The sequence below is a fragment of the Charadrius vociferus genome, unplaced genomic scaffold (genome assembly GCF_000708025.1).
Source record: "Charadrius vociferus isolate BGI_N301 unplaced genomic scaffold, ASM70802v2 scaffold282, whole genome shotgun sequence".
In the NCBI taxonomy this organism is placed as follows: Eukaryota; Metazoa; Chordata; class Aves; order Charadriiformes; family Charadriidae; genus Charadrius; species Charadrius vociferus.
In genome coordinates, this window is record NW_009647731.1 from 7671124 (window position 1) to 7692667 (window position 21544).

Below are 21544 nucleotides of genomic sequence, written 5' to 3' on the forward strand. Positions count from 1 at the left end.
GCCATTCTTGTAGGTTAAGATGAGGTAAAGCTTTCCACTCACTAATTGCAAGAGTGGAACTTTACAGGATGGATTAAGTGAAAATCATTAGTGGATGCTTATAATCTCAGTAAAACCCTAGGGTCTTATGAAGAATTGGTGTTTCCTGTGCCAGCCACAAAGCAATGTTCAGAACTCCAGCCTTGCTTATTTATTTTGTTGTGGTATTTCCTAAAGTATATATCTCCTGGCACACAAACGATGTTTGGCGAAAGCTTTTTTTTTTTTTTTTTTTTTCCCCCTGTTGCACTGCCATTAAGGCTCATTACTCATTGCATAAATCTGTGGAGAAAATTGTCAAAACTTTTGGGTGGGCTGGAAGCTCATTCTCAAAAGTATGTTAATGAGTGTTAGTTAATATGTACCCAGTATTTAGAATAGCAATGCAGTATAACACTGATAATCTAAGGAAACAGCAGTTCTGATTACAGTCTTTGTTTCTGTCTGAGGCATTGCCTTAGTTTCAGCACTCTGGAAGAAGTGCCAGGTTCTCCTTAGGGCAGCAGCAGGTGCTGTGAAAGCGGGGGGCTTCTGCTGGGAGGAGCAGACAGCATTTATTCATTCCTCTGACATTACTGTTGGTCTTGATTCTCTTGGCAAATGACTGTGGAGAAAGTCAGGTGAGGATAGGATGGAGGTTGGCTCCAGATGGGAGTCTCCCATCTCCTTCTCTTGGCAGGATAGCTGTGCTAGGGACCTTTGGAGTTTCTCCAGCAAAATGGCCAAAAAAGCCACCGACAAATTATATCAATGGAATTCTGTGAATTTGAGAGGAAGAATTTTCTTTTCTTCTTTTATGCTGCTGAAAAGTCTGCCTTTACTGCACTGAAAATGGTCAGAGCAATCACAGCATTTTACTCCGCATCTTTAATTATAGGCCAGAGTATCTCACCTCAAACGAGTATGTGGTATAAGCAGAATAGGAAAACCAGGATTGATTCTTCTTCCATGAAGAACAGAACTACCACTGCCTTCAACAGTGTTTTAAAAGAAAGTGGCTACAACTATATTGTAAAGCCTCATTTGACACCATGTTTTGAGAACAGCTACCTAGATCAAGCTCTACATCCAGGGCAGCTGCAGGTATACCAGCGAATCCTGAGTGGGTGTAAGACAGACTAGAACGTGCCTGGGCAGGTAGAGGAGAGCTTCCGCTGTTGGGAGGTTTTTAATACTGAAACTAAGTTTAACAGGGTTTTGAGGCTTTTGAGTTTGCATGTAGGTGTCTAAATGTGATTAAAATTCAACTTAGGAGTGGTTTTCTGAACCTGAGACTTGCTTATCACAAATAAATCAAGAAACCCAGAAAAGAGCCAAAGAATTCAGGAAAGGAACCTGAAGCTAAGAGAAATGAAGATGTGAATATTTGCAATACAGCAGTCTAAATTTTACCTTTCCTTCTTTTCTACATTCTTTACCTCTTCAGAGGACACAATCTTGTTTCTTGTTTTCTTTTTTCCCCTCTGAAGTCTTGTACGTTGAACTCCAGAAAAGTGGCTATTTACATTCTGAGTCTGGTACTAATCCTGTCATAGCAACATATTTGATTGTTTATTTGCCAAGCCATCAAGCTTAGTTTATGTGGAATTCACTAGATTAATTCTGTTTTAATAATATGATTAAAAACTAAGTTTAAATCAGCATCATTTATTACTAAAACAAAAAGTATACGTCAAGCTGGGTTTTTTTAAGAAGAGATGAAGTTTTATTTATAATGAATTCTTGTAAGTAGTACTAAGACCATTTTAGTTAGGAAACATTACAGTGATTAATGCATAGTTGTTTGCATTTTAATACTTGATTTATATATCAGATCTGTATTTGTGCACACTGTCAAACTTTATTCTGTTCTTGTCAAAATACTTATTACTGCTGACAGGTGTAACATGCTCACATTAATCCTTAATTCCTTGATTCAATTTTCTAATTGCTTTTTTGGCATGAGTTTGGAGCCATTTAGTCTTATGTGATCTATTTGTCTTATGGTATAATAATGCACTTTTAAAAATTGGATGCGCCTAACTTAGAATGCTGAACAGAAAATATATATAGATATTACTTAGTACTGAAAATCCAAAGTTTTATAGCACTTTTGTGAGACGCCACTACTTGGAATACAGATAGAGCCAAAACCCTTTACACTTTTCATCTTCTGGTATTCAGAGTATTAAATATTTTCACTGATAGGTATGAATCGATGCTAAAGTTTCGTTGTGTTTCCCCAAAGAGATTCTGAACCCTTATAGCAGATCCGTGAACATCCCCTTAGTCATCGTTGTGTTCTCCAGCGCTTCTCACCTCTGCATGCCGCTGCCTTCTGTTGCCCCTCCAGCCCACCACGAGTGACAGAATACACTTCCCAGCTTCTTCTCGGTCTGGACTCTTAAAGCTGCTCATTTGTGTTATTCCTAAATAGCCAAATAACACTACACAAGATTCTCTGGGGTTTTCAGTACTTAAATACAAGAATAAACCTGTTTTGTTACTGTCTTGTCGTTATAAAACAGATGTGCTAAGTACCTTAGAAATATTTTGAATACAGGTATGTATATGGCATACACTGACATATGTTTTTGTGCCAGTAATGGTAGTATTGTCACCTGTCCTTTGCATAGGGGAAAAAAAAAATCCAGCCAGAATGTATTTCGTATAGAAACAGATCAAGGGTGAGCAAAGAATCTTTCCAAAGCACAGTAATCCTTCACAAACTCACCCAGGCAGCTAGACTTTGGCTAGGTCTTTATAGGATTTTCAGAAAGAAATCTGGAGAAAGGAGAACCTTTTCTCTGATAAAAATCTAGGACCCTGGGAAGATGACTTATGACACTTATTTTCTGTGAATAAATGTATGACCACACATTTAAATGGTGGATAAAACCTTATCTCTTTTTTTTTTTCTTTTATTCTCTGTTTCATTCCTTTCCCTCTCCACTTGTTTCCTTTTTCTACATCCACTGACATACTCTTCTTTTGTCGCTATCAATAATAATATATGTTCTTTCACCCTTTTATTTCTTCCTGGTTTTCTTCCCCTTTCCTTTTCAGCTTCCCAACTGACATACCTCTTTCTCTCTGTCATAGTGTGTGCAAGAAAAGGAATATAAGAGCAAAAGGTTGTTTAATAAAGAAGTGTTTGATTATTCTGTCTTCCACCGATAAAGTTTTATTAGCTCTGTGATTGTCATTTGTGCTTTTTGGCAAAAACATAAGTCACCTTCTGTACACGGGAAAAAAAAAAAAAAAAAAGATAATTCTAGCAAGTAAATCATGGTAGCTAAGTGCTTTGGGCAAACAAACATGTGCCTTATCTCTTCCAAAAAACCCGTGGAAAATGCATGATAAATGGCACATTTCAGAGAACATGTTATGTCACTGTGAAATAACTTTGATTCATGGTTATGTATTTATCTTTAAACAACTGACAAACCTTAGGGTATCTAAATTATTATCATTTGCTCTATGCCTCCATGTTTTTTTGTAGTGAATCTGAATGATGTGAGGTAAGATAAGACATCTGCTTTTTCAGTCATAATGTTCTATAACGAAAAAATAGTAAGCACAAACAGAAATTCTTGCTGTATCTGATTTTTGGATTAAGTCCTCTGAAAAATATTTATCAGAAATAATTTCCTCCAATTGTGTTTTGAAAAGCATTAGTATAAACTTCAAGCAGAAAAGGATGGGCCCTGTTAATGAAAGGTTTTATATTACACAGCAGTAGAAAATATCATCATTTTGATTTCTAATAAAGTAATTATTCCCCAAATTAAAAGGCATAATGGTAAATTTGTTCCTTTCAGTTGTGTGTCTGCATAAACTGTGTTCTGAATTACTTTTTAAAATGAAGATTTCATTTTGCCAGCCTTTTCAACTAGAAAGGAATCACATTATTTGATTTGCCCTTGTGACAAATCAGGAAAGATGACTTAAATGCTCTGGTGCTTGCATTAGAAATACCAACTACTTTAATCATAAATGGTGTATCAGGATTCAGGCGCTGTTGTTCTAGTATATAGTGGATGACAGCCCATTGTGCCCCATGCAAAGTTATTTATTTGTAAAACCTGTTCATTGTATTAGCGAGTGCACGGGAGTCACTGACTAACCGCCTCCCCGATTTATGGCACTCTGTCCGTGGTCGTGAGGAGCACCTGGTCTGCTCCATTCACAGCTCCTGCTGCAGGAACTTGCCGAGAGCCGGCAAGTCTATTTTGCACCGGAGATGTAGGAGCAGGACCAATGTGGGGTGAGGTAGGAAGCACATGGGCGAAGTGAGATGAATTTACCGAGCATCCTTGTCTGGATGGTTGGGCGAGAGAGGTGTAGGTAGAAGTGCTGGAATGAAGGGTCGGGTATTTAGGTCCAACGGGAAGTGTGATATGAGTGTGTGAGAGTTGGGAAGCCTTAGATTTTGACAGTTGCAAGCGCAACAGGTAGGACTGAATGACAGTGTGTAAGTGGGAGAAGTAAGCAGAGGGGTCTACACCAGGCTGCTGTCAGTCATGGTATGTTATATTATATTATATTATGCTGTGCCTACACTTGTCTGATTAGATTTAAACTGCCCGGGGCACGGACTAGATGCTAATCTGAATGATCCCATCAAGAAACTTTTCTATATTAAATGCTATGATCAGAGGAATTACCATTATTTTTGTATGTTTTTTTACGTTGCCCTTCAACATGCATAAGTCAAAGAAACAATAAGAAAATTTTCCCACACCTTTCTTTTCCTGTGATCCACTGGTACTACTTCTGTGCAGGTGCAATCAACGCTGCTAATATTACTAAGATTCTTATTCTGTTTCGCCCCTTTTCTGCATTGCTTTTAGTATAGAATCATACCATCCAGCAATGTCTGTCTAAGTGTTTTGCCGATAATAGCAACATGGAAGTCAAGAAATATGCACCAGTTTAAACAGGTTCAGAATCTGTTCTCTTCATCTGTTCCTTTGGCCTGCATTGAACCAATATGTTACAGAAAAAAAAAATATTATTAAATGCTATAAATCCAGTGCACTCAGTTTAGAAAATATTTCTTACGTTGTTTTTTTAATTTTTTTTTTTAGCTGAAACTCTTGGGGTTTTACTTTTCTGTTGCATTGTTTGGTAAGGTTTTAGTGAATGTAAGTTGTCATTCATGATGTCACGGCAATTTTAAATTAGATGACATTCCTTGCCTGAGTTATTTTAATGCTATCGCCTCGACTGAATCTAGAGAAATGCCTTTCAAATATGACCATGAAGTAAAAAAAAAAAAAAATATATTTATCTATTGTTCAATTTATTGTTGCATTCTCTGTTTCCTTATCTTCACTGAGCAGTAATAAATGTTGGTTACTTGGAGGTAGAAAATAGAAAATGATAATTGCTATACATGGTGGAAGCGCCTTTGTTTTCTTTATATCTAGTACTTTGCAGTGTATTTAACTTGGCTAAACTATCGTTTTTCTTAGTATACTTGAATCAGTTGACATTTATATATACATTGCATTTTGCATGTAAATGGAAAGTTTTATGGTTTTGAATTTTGAATCAAAACATCAAACTCATATTTTGCCTTGGAACATGATAGACATTCTAAAAATTTACAAACAAAAAAAGGAAACAAATGCTTATGCTGATTTTGACCTACTGTTTTTAGATATCTTTAGTGCTTGACAAAACATTCAAGCTCTCCAAAGTGAAATGCCTATCTCTTAGTAAGCACAAAACATGCAAACATGTAAATATGGAAACATTGTAAATTGTCGTATTAGGAACTTATTATTCTCTGGCTTTGTAGGCTGCTTTGCTTTTTTTCCAGCTCCTAGTGTCCTCAGTCTTGGTAACTTGAGAACAATATGGCAGCAACTATTTAGTCGAATGCTAACTGCAAATTAAAAGGTATATGTAGCTAATAAGGGAGAGATGCTTGGTAACAGCACATACCTCCCGCCAGCAAAAACACTCTTATCATAGCTTTATATAAGACGAAGTAAGATCATAATAACACAGGCAACATTTTCAGAGAGTTTCTACGTTTATTTAAATATAGTAATACTGCACCTGTTTTCTGTATATGCAAAAAAAAAAAAAAAAAGTCAGGAATGTCCTGCCTCAAAGAAATCATTTGCTGGCCAGGGCAGATACAGAGAAGGCAGACTTACTGGTCTGGGAAACTCAAGAGGGATTGGCTATCTTTATGAATTTGCTCTCGTTTTATGGTTTTGGCATTAGGAGGGTAGGTAATGGCTGCTGTTGAAGCACAATTCTTTTGCAGGGGTACTCCTTATTACAATAGGGGAAATTCTGGTACTGTCAGATATCAGTGTGTATACCAAAAGGTTTTGGTGTTTTCTAAGCTTTAAGAAGTTGATTTTGTTGTCTTTATGATCATTTCATTTTTTCTGTTTGGTTAGATTTGCAGCATGGGCTGTTAAAGCCCATTTTTAGGTCAATTACCATGGGTAGGACAATCTGTTAAAATGCAAAGAACTAATTGGGAAAACTCTCTTCCTATTGTTACAGTGAACGTTAAAATAAATTGAAGATGTACAAGCAAAAATATAGTGGAAATCTCAGATGTGACATAGGTATCTTCGTTTTTCAGGGTGTTCCTAAACCAATTGCTATCGAGCCATGTTCTGGAAATAGAGCCGCAGTCCTCACAGTATTTTTATGCCTGCCCAGAGGATCATCAGGAGTTCCACCCCCTGGTCAGTCAGGTAAGGCTCGTGTTGGTGAGTGTCATGTCCGTCCTTGTGCAACACAGTCTACTTGGACAAACACACCCACACATCCAAAATAATGACACAGCAGATGAATACAGGGGGCTACTCAGTCAAGTGGATGTTAACTTTAGGGCCAATGTTTAATGAGGAAGTTTTGTTTGGAATTTGACGTGGTATCCCAAATAAAAAGCCCAGTGATGAAAGTAGGCTGGTGTACATGCCATATCACATTAGCGCTTCCTGCAACAGTATGTGTGCATAACGATATTCTTCAACCTTGTCTCGTAGGGCAAAAAAATTTCAGAGGCAGCCACTTAGAAGGTTTCAGTTCAAGTTGCTATAAATGAGGCTTTATCAGAAATACCAGGGAGTATCCTCAGTTCAAGTTGATTTTTAGTCTACTGACTTGTAGTTAAGTTCCTTTGCACCAGGAATCCCAGTGCTGTGGTTCCATTAAAATATTAGCCTTTCCCAGAATGCCCATCGGATGAAACCTGGGGTTGTGTGAGTGAATGTGTCCGCTTCCTTAGGAAGGTGTTCACTTTGGAAATGATCCCAGTTCATTTTAAAGCAGCATTTGCATTATGTGGAGGCATTTATTGTGGTAATCTACTTTATCTGGTCTGGCGTAGATCATTGTACAAAACCATTGCAACCCTTCTTATACAATACTTCCTAAACAGAAGATACCCAAGTACACTTTTAAAATCCTTTAAATAACTGCCTCCAGTGATATTGATACAAAATGGTCATGACAACAAAGTTTAGACAGGAATGTGGCACTGCACAAGTGACCAGTTTACTGTTTCAGAATTCATTGGAGTTGTTGTCAAAAGGAACACTTTTGTAATGAATAGTAAACTGCATGTTATGTGCCCAAAATGCTCCTATAAATGAGAAAATATGCTTTAAGGCTCACTTTTATTAGTAAGAGCCAGAAAGATATCCTTTTAACCTTCAAAAATCCATTTAAGATATTAAAAAATATTGAATAATGATGATGGGGGCAAACTCAGTTGACTTATGTTGGAAATAAGCTCAGCTGAGTGGTCTTACTTCTTCTTTTGGCCTGATGACTATCTGTTATTTATTTGGGGTTTTTTAGTTTAGGGTTTTTTTTGGGGGGGGGTGGGGTGTTTGTGTGTGTGTATATTTTATTTTTTCCCCTGAGTCCTGAGATGAGGACCTAGTTCTTAAAATGCTGTTTATGGCTTAGAATATAATTTCTGGAAGTGCTATGAAAATAAAAGTGTTAGTGATGCTTTGTCAAATACATTTCCTGGAAGAAGTATATAAATGTAAGTGCTCTGAAGAGAGCAATGAGGGAGGAAGGATGTTTAGCATATTCCCTGTTCGCGTTTTAAGGAAACGAAAAAGCAATGAAGGTGTTTGTAGTCTTACAACAAGGAAAAACTTTATGAAAGGAAATTAAAAGTAATTATTGAAATTGGAGCTTAAAATGTTTTTTTCTGTTGTTTTCAAATTTACCTATGATGTGCTTCTTGGCAGTAAAAATGTATTTATCTAGTTATTTCATAATCACCTTCTATTTACTATATACTTTTTTTTTAAAGTAATTGCTGTTTTTGCTGTGTGTAAAACATGGATGGAGTAGGCTTTTTGAAATGGGAGTTGCGTTCAACAACACCGGAGATGTGTCATTTTGAATGTTTCTCAGTATGTGACAGAATGCACCTCTTTTTTACACACATTATGTCCTGTTGTTCAGCTCCGTCATTACTTTGCCTTCCATCAGCTTTGCAGGCTTATATTTGAAATGCTGTTCTTCCGTTTGGGGAATGAGGGTGGTAAGGCACTGGAACAGGTCACCCAGGAAAGCTGTGGCTGCCCCATCCCTGGAGGTGTTCAAGGCCAAGTTGGATGGGGCTTTGAGCAACCTGGGCTGGTGGGAGGTGTCCCTGCCCATGGCAGGGGGGCTGGAACTAGATGATCTTCAGGTCGCTTTCCCCCTAAACCATTCTATGATTCTATGATTTTTTATTATGGTGTTTGTCAGCCATTAGTACTTAAAAATATCTAAAATTTTTAGTCCCACAACTTTCACTTTGTTCAGGGTCAAAAGCATATAGAAATGCTTGAGGTGTGCAACCATGCTGGTTCAACCATTCGATTATATTAGATTATATTGCTGTAATCATTTTTTCTTCTGTGTAATGAATTTTGGTACTCATGGACTGCTTTCACTGTCTGTAACCATGCATAGTCTAGGCAGAAGCTATTATGCAAGTTTGTTGGCATACCTGTAGCTCTACTAATTCACTTCATTCCTGTCCTGCAGCACTACCTGCTGCTTCTTTCCTGGGCTTCCTGGGAGCAGATGCTGTGAACTGTGCCAAATTATTTGAAATTATGTGGAAGCTTTGTGCGGCAGACATATGTTTGCTATGCAGTTGGTTTCCCTTATGACCTAAGCTAGGTTAAAACAATGATATTTGGGTGGATGGAAGTAGTGTGTTCAGTAATTATGTCTTGCCAAGTAATTTTAGAATCCTCTGTTACTTGCATATGTGTTTTCAAGCTCATTGGGATCATTCTAGAATAAAACTGACGTGTGTCAAACATATTTGTTTAAATGATATGTCACAATGAGAGACCGTGCCTTTCATTTCTTATATACATATGTCTGAAATATAGGAATGAAATGCCTGTGCTGTTCTGCATTACGTTTTCTCAAAAATCAAGAAAGCTCCTTCTTTCCATGAATAGCTACTCTCCGCTCTTCTGGAGTTGTCAGGGTTGTACTCCTATGTTTTTAAGATCTGAATTTGATCAAAAGTGAGTTTTACTTGTTTTCAAGGTTTACATTAACAAATATTTTGTTGAAAAAATGTCTCTGAATATTAAAAAAAACCAAACTAACTAATGTAAAGGTTACTCTCTGCAGCTTATGTTCTATACTTCACCTTTAGCAGCAGCTGGAAGAAAAGTTGAAACTACAGATGGTGGGTTTTGGCCAAAGGCTATGCAAGGGAAAAACTTCTCTAGGAGAGACCATATGTCCTAGTGGAGATCTGAGTGCTCTCTGCTTGCTGCAGAAAATACGCAGAACTTTACAGACTTTCAAAAGCATTGTTTAGTTCTAAGTGCTAATCTTATAAATATGCAAATAACAGATAGACACAATTAAACTGCTTAAAATTAATAAGTGGTTTAAGATAGGTTACAGCTAGGTTGACATGATTTAACTGGTTTAAGATAGGTTTTTTACAGATTGGTCATGTAGATTCAGATAAAATATTGATAAAAATGAATTTCTTGAAAAAAAACCCAACAAACTCTATTCATTGTGACTCGCACTTTAAAAAGGGAATTTTTCAATGAAGGAACGATTTGTATAATTAACCATCCTGAAAATCTGGAAAGTCAAGAAATGTTACCATTGTAGTAAGTTAGGTGCAGCACAGTAGACCTTACATTTTCTTTTAAGTGAATGCTTTGAAGAGGATCCTAACAATTCAATTATACTTCTCTAGAGTAACAACTGTTTTTAAATGAAATTTTGCTTGGATTAGGGCAGAAATTAGAACCACATTATAAATTAGAATGATCAATGAAAAACAATAAGGAAGTTCAGCAGTGATAAAAAATAAATTTCCCAATTTTGGATTGACTAATAGAACGTGGTCTCCTCATTCTTCGGTGGTCTCATTGGCTGCATTGTATCTGAGTAATCAGATCAAAATTCAAAGGTTCAAAAAAATAGCAATTCTTTGTGCAATTCATGTGTGTATCAATATGAATGCATCAATGTATGTGTGTATCAGAAAAATCACTTGTCCAAGCACTTGTGGGCAGATTATAATAAGCAATGGACATATAAGTCTTACAGATTTTATGGCACATTGGAAGCTAGAGATTAGCTGTTGTTGCTGTAGTGTCTGACCCTGTGCTTTAAATAGCTTAAACTCTTCTTAATATCAAAGGAGATCTAATAATGAGAGCAGCTGCAACCAGATCTCTAGAAAGAACTAAATTATACACCTCAAAGGGTATTGAACAAAACAAGCTAGGAAAAAAAAACAAAACAAAACAAAACCAAAACCAGGAACAAGAGGGTAATATATAAATTAATGCACAAAAAGGTGCCAATGGATTACTGGCAGTGGAAAGACAAAGGTCTTCATACAGCTCTAGTGATATATTGGGCAATACAGAAAGAATAGCTTGGTAGGGTGATAAATTCTGTTAAAAGAACTGTGTTCATGTCATCATTATTAAAGCCAACTAAATCCCACACTTTGAGGTATCCAAGTATTGTACAATAAGTTTATACGACTCTATGGTTGCATTATTCTTGGATAAGGCTGCTAAATGCTTTAAAGCAGAAAGAGAAATGAGAATATTAGAGCAGTTCAAAATAATTCAGAATCAAGGCATGTAACTTCTGAAGTATTTACAGGTTATGTTAATTTCACACAACAAAATTTTCCTGTTGAGCAGGCAAAAGCAGTAGAACACCCACTAAAGGTGCTTTTCTATTAAGGCAGTGAGCCTAATGGTCTCTGAAGGTGGACATACATGAGCGTCTCTCTGTTAAACCTTAGAGGATATCTAACATCTATATGGCTATGACTAGGTGAGATGAATCTAACTTAATAGTTAAAAATAACACTTGGAAATTAAAATAAAGAACTAAATAAAATATAGTGATTAATAGAGCAACTTCAGTGGAAATAATTCTGCGGTGGAAGTTGTGGAATGTACATCCTGGAAGACTGCATGCAATATTCTGTTGCTGTATGTATCAATGAAGATAGCAAAATTTCGTGTTTGGCAAGCCTCTCCAACAGTGCTATTTGAAAGTTACTCTCTGATATCCTTGAATCGAAACAGAATTTTGTGTAATTCTGGCCATGCTAACTGTGGCGTTCAATCCTACTTAATCAGCAAGCTACAGTAGGATCACAGAATCAATAAAATTACCATGCCATCTGCCTTCCCTGTACTCACCATCATAATGAATAACGACTCATTAAGTGTTCTACAAGACAATTAGCTCTGGATGGGGGTTTTCAGTAACAAGGCTTTCTTGGTTCTATTTCTAATTTTCTCTGATTAAAATAAAAAAAAAAAAGGGAATACATATCGTAAGAGGCACATTAATATAAACATGAAATAAGGAATAGTTTTCATAAAGTACTATATTTTATGATATTGTTCTATTGTTCTGACCCTTGGAAACAAAACCATAGGTTAGGGTTTTTCATACGTAGAATGGGTTCATACGTGTACCTGTCCCAGTATGCAGTGAAATAGTTGCAGTCATACACCAGGGGCAAGTGAGTCCCGTGAATTTCTACCTGCTACAAACACATTCCTTGCTCACTCCTTTCATACGTACAAAATAACCCAATATCAAGTCAGTGGGGCTACAAGGATAAGTAAACATTTTCTTGTAGAAAATTATCAAAGATGTTGATGAAAATATACTGTAATTAAGACGTACAGAAGATGGTTACTGCGAGCTCATATATTATGTGTCTTTGTGTTGAATCTGTTATGGCCTTTTTCATGTTGGAGGGTATTTACAGAATACTAAAGGAGTGAAAATGCAGGAGAAATTAATGAAAAAGTTAATAGCAGAATGTAAATTGAATTATACAGTGTGATGTATGGAATACATGTTATTAAGGGCCTGTGTGTGCATATTGAGGCTTCTAGCATTTCTCACATACTCAAAGGGAAAAGGCAAGGGACGTAAAGGGAAACACCTGAATCTGACTGCATTAGCAGGTATATCCCTGTGCCTACTGAAAAGCACTTGCCTCACAGTAGCAGTGAGGGTGAACTTCAGAGGCTCATTTGCTAAGGACCACTTTAACCCCTTGTCTTCTCAGACATACATATTCTGGTCCAGCATTTCACCTCTTATTAGACCTTTACTTATACTCAGAAAGAGGGAAAAGAAAAAAAAAGGGCTTGAGGCTTGCTTCTCAGAGCAGAGGGCTAGGCCAGATCATTAATCTTCTTTGTCCTTTGTGTAGTCTCTGCTCAAACTGGAAAACAACAACTTAGGAGTTCAAGAGCTATATGCATGGTATAATGTCAGGTATCTAGTACAGCGGAGTGCTGGCAAGGTATCTGTTTTGGAATAATGCTTACACTAAGTATATATTTCACACTATATAAATGTGGCATTAACTATTTATAGAGTAACGCACGCAGCATTTTGAAGGCATACATGGAGTAACACCTACAGACAAAAAAAAGAAACCTTCAACTGAGCAAAAGAGAACCAGGGAAAAAGAAGAACGTAACCTAGAGAAGAGGTACTGATGTTATATAAAAAGGCTTTATTTCTCTTCTTCCTTCATTTAGAAGTGGGACTTCTGATTCATATATATAGCTGGCTGTAGTCATGAAAGACCGTGAGTACTGAATCTTGGGAGAAGAAAAGCGGGGGTAGAGGTAGGAATGGGAAGATATTCATAACTAGTAGGTTATTTAGACTCCTAAACGTACAAACAAGAAACCTAAAAGAGATATTGCAAAAGAAAAAAAGAAAATCTGTGAAAGAATGTAGGTCTAGATAAAACAGAACATAGTTCTGCAGTCTGTTTTTACCTGCCAGTTTATTAGTCCCATCAAAGTAGTATTTGGGCATCCTGCATATGTATTTAGGTAAACACATTTCTCTGCATCGTCCTCTTCTTCGTTCTGTACCAGTCTGCTTCTCTAGACTAAGTGTCATGTCTCCTTCTTTATGATTTTGGAGACATACTATTGGCTTATTTTCCTTGTTTGCTGTTTCATTGGCATAAGTTTTTATTGATGCACCAAAGTAGTAGATTTTTTATTTATAGTCATAGAATTATTGAATGGTTTAGGTTGGAATGGACCTTAAAGATCATCTAGTTCCAACCCCACTGTCCTGGGCAGGGAAACCTCCTGCTGGACCAGGTTACTCAAAGCCCCATCCAACCTGGCCTTGAACACCTCCAGGGATGGGGCAGCCACAGCTTCTCTGGGTGACCTGTTCCAGAGTCTCCCCACCCTGACAGTAAAGAATTTCTTCCTAACATCTAATCTAAATTTCCCCTCTTTCAGTTTAAAACCGTTAACAATTATGTGAATTATGGTGACAATTCACATAGCTCAGCTTGCAAAGGGGCATGGCCATATTCACTTGTCCAGAAGCTCTGCAGATAAAGTGGGTTATTTTAAAAGACACAGTGAGGAACAGAATTTCTTTGAAAGTTTACCTTTACTGTTTATACTGGCTAAAGACTGAGTTTTATCTGCCTCTCTAACCTAAGGCATGATGAGACCATTTTGTAAAATGTAATTTTGATAATTAATCGAGGGCTATTCCGTATAGTTTCCAATATGCTTCCAGTTAAATGCTTAAAAAGTAGAAAAAGTTAAAATTGTGTGAGAAAATCAGAATAGTCTTTGTAAGAGTTTAATGACTATAACTAAAACTAAGCTCCTAATTAACATATTAAGCTGTAACCTCAACTCCTTGACACTGAAAGATTGGTTTGTCAAGTGCCATGGTCTCAAAAGTAAAATCTGGAGTTCTTTTTAGTTAAACTGGAGATGCTTGGCAAAATAGCTCTTTAAGACTTGGTGGAAACTGAAATAATCTGTTCTGAAGATCATCTTACTGAAGGAGTTGCTTTCTTTTAAATAGTAAGTCCTATTTTTGGAGTGACTATTTTCTGCTTAATTCCATTCTTCTGCACTGCATCAAATGAGGGAGCAGACTGTGTTTATAGTATTGACACTGTGAAAAGAACACAGTGGTAAGTGGCAGATGGTGCTGATGATTACTTAAAAAATATTTATGGCAATAGCAAAAACAAAGTAGATAATAAGACCCAGTAGCCACCACCACCCCTCCCTTAGCCCAAACCCAAAGCAATTATTTTTGCAACCTGCAGGGTAAAGTCTACCCGAAAAGTGCTGAGATTCTTAGTATAGTAAGCTTTATGAGTGATGAAGAATGAGGTGGTTATTGATTTTGTCTGGTCTTTTAAAGAATTTTAGGTGGTTCTTTTGTGAATTAGTTTTTACATCATTCTAGCCATAGAATCTTGATTCCTTTATATGCTGAAGAATTTATTTGAAAAGGACACAAGCACTTTAATATGAAGAACATGCAGGATAATGTTAGCAATGTGTCTTCCACAAATCTTGGCAAAAGTAACTTATTGATTGGACAGTAAAAACTGCATACTATAGAGCTATCAACTGGAGGGGGGGGGAGGGGGCGGAGATAAAGAAGAGAACAGAGGAGTTAGAAATGGTTTTATACAACTGGATTTCCTGCCCTACAGGGACTCCATAAAATGAGACATATTAATAAAAGCTGTTAAATACTGTGAACATTTCTTTGACAACTAGTTATTCATTGTTCAAACCAAAGTTGTCGCTATTCCTCCAGAGTATCAGAAATAGGCTTTTTTGGGGTGCTTTTACAGCTTTAATTGCACAAAGGGGACTGAAAGAATGTCTGCCAAGGCTGTAAAAGTTCTGAACACTGGGAAATGCAAGTACAGTGGTGTACATCTCCTTGACTGCTCATGGAGGTTGACTGAGCCATTTTCAGGTTGCATCCAGATGGCAATTTGGTGATTTCCTCTCCCCAGCTGTCATGGGGAATAGAGAGGCAATGACAGAAGCTCATGGTCCTAAGCTTCTGGCTGTGAATAGGCACACTAGAACCCAAACCTTCAAATCGAAGGCTCGAACCTGGAAAGAAACCTCAACCATACCTGCCTGCTGACTGTCACTTGAAGTACTCAAGAGTTATCCTATTTTCATCCTGATATGTCACCCACAAAGTTTTAACAGAGCAATCGTATCTCTCTTCCACCTTCATTTTGCTGGGCTAAGGCAAATCAGGTCTGCTTTAAACGTGTTCTTCAGCCTTCTGAACACCTTTGTAGCGCTGTCCCAGTTTCAGCTTCAGTTCAGCTTTTTTTACCTTGCATGGCCAGGTTGTACTCAGAGTGCCATGTGAAGTCCCATCTGGCCTTGCCCAATGGCACTAACATTTCCTAGCTGTATCCCATTTACCTTCTACTTTTTTTAAACAATTACCTCCCACCCCCTTCCGACTCAGTCATTCTGTGGCCATCTTCTTACATCCCTGCCTTTCTTCTCTTCCTCAAACAGTGAACTTCTGGTGCATAAGTTTCTGCTTGTTCCCCAAATACATAGCTTTGAATTTTGCACTGTTGAATCTGAGTACATTTATATTCCTCAAGTTCTTAAGGTCATGCACCTCTTTCTGGTTTATATTCTACTCCTTCTCTGTGTTGATGATACATACCAATTTTTATCATGACTGAATTTCAGCAGTGTACTCCTACTTTTATGCCAAGCTCTTTCATATGAAAATATTAAAAAAGGACTACTTAAAACATTGATACTTGTTGCCATCCTGTACCTTCAAGCAGCCACCTGCTTCCTCTTCGAAAGTACTCTATGTTTTCTCTCCTTCATGCAATCATCCACTCTGTACTAATCTCTCATCTTTTGTGTCTGTTGATAATTTCCCACAGTGTAAGATACATTTCAGAAATCTAGATAGTCTTCTGCATGTTCTTACCCAGAATATGAGGTAACTTATTGTAGAAAATGATCAGATTGGTCTGGCACAATCTTTGATGAAATGTTGATGCATTTTGACCTATTTCCCATTTACCTGCCTTTAATTATTCTTTCTTGCCAAGTATCATATAGCTGAGTCTGATCAATAGGTGAGTAAAGAACTGAATAATTTCTTTCTTTCTTGAATCCACACAATTTTTGGTTTGAAATAAACAGCACTTATTGTTCTCAATTTGTATGCCACTCCATTTGACATGACAGATTATTGCATTTCCCTGTTACCAGCCTTTGTTTTCTTGTGTTCTTACAGAACTAGTGTTCTGGTTACCCTAATGTCAATGCATAAAACTTCTGTTGTTTCTATTTCCATATCCTCATTCCATTATCCATGTTGATGGTACCTTCTTCGATAAAAATTATCTCCCTCCTTGAAAACCATCAAATAATTCACTCCTGGGACAACATGTAGAAAATACTTGATCTCCGCTTCATTCTTTCTACATAATGACTCTTCTTTTTTGGTCTCTTATTTATTTATACAGTGAAAATCTTTAGATGCTTGTTTTAATAAAGCTTTGCAAGGTCTAACTCAGCTTGACTTTTTGCAATTCTTATTTCACTCTTACATTTTTTTACCTCTAAAACACAGCCTCCTTTGTTGCTTGATGCTTTTTATCTGTTTTCATAGGGTTTCTGAATTGAAAAAATGTGCATAACCTCCTTCCTTTGGAAGGTCATTGGCTTCCATATAGCATAGTCATAACGCATTTATTGGAAGTCAGGGAAGAGTCAAGAATTTTTATTGATGAATATATCACAGGTCAGCAGTAACCTCGCACAATGTGCTTTTCTGTTGATGTAGAAATGGATCTAGCAGTGATTTGTCCCTTGGAGGGTCTGGGCAAGATTTATGGTAGCCAGGACCTTGTGCTCCCTACCTTGTCAAATGGCAGGGACAGCCTTAGGATCCCGCAATGGGCTCCATGTGGAGGGGTGGGGAACTGCTGTCCCTTTATATTTTGGCCCCTTTCTACTGTCAGCTCTAATTTCCTTGCCATAATCACTTCCTCTATACAAAGCGGTAGTTTACAGAGCTTGGTCTTGTTTTCTTTTTTAGTCTGAGAAACCCTATACTTGTATTACTGGATGTGATGTGTTTTTTCCTTTTTGCCTATTCTGTGGTGAGGAAGGCACAGGATTAGTAGGGTTTGGAAGGTCAGAGTAAAATTGATAGGATGCACAAAGAAAAGTAATTCATGAATAGGAAGAAGAAAATGTTCTGTAAAGTTAGGTCTTCAAATTTGATTGTCTCCCAGGCAGACCCTTGGGCACTCTGCAAGGCTAATAGTTGAAAGAAATTGTAGAGTGCTTTTCTTCTTTTGACATGAACTATACAGATGGCAACAAAGGAAAGCAAAAAAAAACACCAAACAAACAAACAAAAAACAAACCCAAAAAAGTGATAAAGACTACTAACAAACGTGAAGTACTCACTTGAGAATTTTCCTGAGAGAGGTTATATGATACTTATGTCATTTTTAATAGAAATCGCATGGAAAAAGAATCTTTCACTAATATGATTTATTTTACACAAATGGAAACAGTGGTGATCAGATGATGCTATTAAGCAGTGTTTTGTTCTACTCTCTTGATATTGACGCAAAGACCCGGTGTTTCTTACATAGAAAATATGCAGTAATAGGGCCTCTCTTGTTTGCATTCAGCCCATATGAATGTACAGCTTCACCTTAATAGAGTATCTTATTCAGCGATGTTCCTCCTGAAAACCAAGCAGATTATTTTTATTTTATACTGTTAAACCTTGAGGATTCAACAGATGTCTAGTTAGAGTTGCAAAATTAGGTAAAGTGAACAAACCTCTGTGCAAGTGACGCACTGGATGATAAGTGTCCTTCCTATTTGAAATCGGTAGTCTGGTTTTATATTCAGTCAACACATACTAGGTGGAGCAGATGGCTTATAGTTAAATTAGAACCATAAACCCTTCAAAGATAAAGTTATATATGATTTAAATCTTTCAGCAGGGGTCCCATCACCTATTTCTCCTTCCTCTAACTTTGAATTCCTTGAAAAGAAGCACTTTTTTATCAACAGAAGTCAAATCTGTTCAAATCTACCAGTAGAAACAGTTACATTGAGACCTGTCCTGATTCTTGTCATACCATCATGGAAAGTTTCATTCATCACTGGGACAATTGCCCATAATCTACCTTCCCACATTTATTTTATCACGCTCTTGGGGCAAGGTGCTTCTACTGTCTATTTTTGGGATAAAGATATCCAAAATTATACAGAGACCAATCAGATTGATCCCTCAGTGGCATTTGATGGCATCCATCTGTTTATTTACGAAACCATTAAAGAGTTATTGAGTTACTAGACTACAGAGAAAATAAATTGAGTTATCATCCATAGTTAAATTCAGTCCTTGCATCTGCTGTCTTTTCAGCCTGTATGGTGTTTTCTGAAATTACACTGGCTTGCAGACCCAGACTTCAGGAATACATTTACTTCACAGCCTTTTTATGCCATTTCAAGTGAATTTTGAACGCATGAGCAATTTGTGGTTCAGGAAAATGTTGACAGAAGGATGTCAGGGCTTTCTGTTGTTAGCAGTTTTAAAAGCATGATAGGGACAGTTCTTGCTTAAAAGTAGCTCTTAAAAGTTTGGAGCTGCTCAATTTCTAGAATCATTTGATCCAATCCCTCTCAATCAATATTGTGCAACTGCTGTAGGAGGGTAGCTTTAAAACTTGTGGATACAAATTAATACCACTGTCATTATTATTATTATTAGGTAAAACAGTTTTAAGGTGAAGGATAGAAGATGAACTACTCTCTGTGCTCTATATATTCAATTACTGTTGTCAGTACAAAGGAAAGGACATAGGGTTTAAAGTTCAAAACTTTCTGTTAATAAAACTGAATAGCAGACTGTGGAAATAGATCTTAACGGGATATTTACTTTCTTGTGATAAAAGTGAGTTCGTAACAGTGAACTCAGCTGTTGCCCACATCCTTTTTGGTTGTGGATTAACTGACCTATAACTATGAAATCACTAGAAATGTCCTTCTGAAGGAGCTATTTTGGATCCAGCAAAAATATTAACTCAAACCACCCACAAATAACTGAGAGCTCAGGGTTGGTGTTAATTAGCTCACGGTTGTTAGAGAGGTTGCTTGTTATGACATCTTCCTTTACTGTGACAGCCTCTCAACTTCTCTTATTTGTGTGCATTGGAAAATTCTGCTTCATAGTTCTGGAACTGAGAGGTATAGGGAATATGGTTCAGAGACATTTACGTGTCACTCATGTCCTGTAGGAATATGGCAGATCCAGGTCAGTACTGTCCATACAAGACCAGGGCTGAGTTCTGCATCTCTCTGCTCTATCCTTTTAGCATCTAAGTACGGCGCTCTGCCTACACATACAACCAGCTAAACATGCATCCAAATGACTAAGTCTTTGTGGAACACGAAATGGGGAAGAGTGAAGAAACCACGCAATGCTGCTTTTCGGAATGAGTTTGAGCCTAGCAAGGCTGTCGGAACTCTGGTGAATCATACCTGACTGCAGAGCTGCTTGAGAATTTCTGTGGGATTTACCACTATACATCAGGGCTATTCCTGCCCCTGCCTGCAATTTCCCTGGTTAAAAAAAAAAAAAAAAGAGAGAGAGAGTTGGAAGGTGATTTTTGTGATCTTCCTTACAAAATACAGCAAAGATGAAGGTCTGCGGAAACAACAAGAAGGGATAAGTTTAGGCATAAAGAATAAGCAGGTCCATAAAATGAAAACAGGCTTTTTACAAGCTGCTTTTTTAAAAAAATCCAAACAAAAAATCCAGATCAATTAAATACATAAAAATTGAAGATAAGGGAAACATAGAATGAGATGAAGCTGGGTTTCTGTAAATTTTAGTGGACCTAGCAAGTCACATGCTAAAATGCATATATTTTTCATACTGGAGAAGATGAGCTTGAAAATGACCAAAGGCTAGTTAATATGGAAAAATGGCAGACAAAATAATCCATCCAAAAGAGGAACATTTTAAACCAGTACCCATATGTGAATCACAACCTAATCTTTCTAAAATTCTTGGATCTGAAAAACATTAATATTAAGTGAATTTTCCAAATTGCTAAGCATATGAAGCATGAATCTGAACAGTAGAAGAAAAAGACCGCTCTTGTCACTTTAAGTCTTTCATTTCAATAAAGTTGTCTTAAGTGCTCAAAACATGCTAGGGTGTAAATGAAAGATTGCAAAGAAAATTACAATGACAAACTATATTTGGGGTTGAGAGTGACTCAACGTGACACAATCATGGAAAGTTTAGAATGACAATGTATCTACCCTTTTCACCCATTCTGTGCTTAATTCCTACTATTTTTACATATATTTATTACTAATAATTCAGGATTCAATGATACACCATCTTGAGTATCTTCTGTGAAGTACTCTGTGTCCTCATCTTGCTTTGAATGCAACAGAGTGTAAGTAAGAGTTAAAATATCCGCCGCCTTGCCACAGGGCAAACCCAGTAAAGCAATATACTTGGATTTCAGTGATCAAAGGGTAACCTTCCTTCTCCTTGTCCTCTGACAGTGATATACCAGCATAATACCCATAACTGCAGTTCAAGGCTTCAGACTTGTCCCTGGTAGCGTCACTCAGGGCACTTTTCCAGGTACACAACTGCTTCAGGCTTGTGCTGCCTTTTTTCCCCTCAACCCTTCCCCTCCCTGCGTATTTGCCGCTGTATCTGCCTCTGTGTCTCATTCCTTCAGTTCAAATTCACACAACAGTGGGTTCGGCAGAACTTGCTCTGTAGTGATATGGTCTCACTGACTAGAGGTAAATGGCAGTTTTAGATGGTTGATTGTAGTTAATCATACCAAAACGGAAGAAAAGACTTGCTGGGACTTGTGCCTACTGGAACTTGTGTCAAAAGTAGACTTTAGTCCTTGCTCTATTACCAGATCTCCACCTCTTTGTGGACAGATGGTGCTTCTCTATGCTCTCTGTAAAGTGGGAATATTACTTTGTAAGGATCTTGTGGGAATACGTGAATTAATGTTTTAGATGCTCTCAGATTCGTTTTTGTAAGTGTAATAGAAAAAAATATAAACAATCATTCATAGCATGGTTTAGTGCATAACATCATTCATTAATTTTCAGACCCCTGCATT

General features: G+C 37.2%; 1 protein-coding gene across 1 annotated transcript in view; it reads left to right on the top strand.

Moving 5' to 3' along the window:
• Positions 1 to 21544, top strand: part of ATRNL1 (attractin-like 1) — a 580396-nt gene that overhangs the window by 521829 nt on the left and 37023 nt on the right. Inside the window, exon 30 of the mRNA XM_009881641.1 lies at positions 6632 to 6746. Within this exon, the coding sequence (XP_009879943.1) occupies positions 6632 to 6746 (115 nt within the window). The remainder of the gene's footprint in view (positions 1 to 6631; positions 6747 to 21544) is intronic.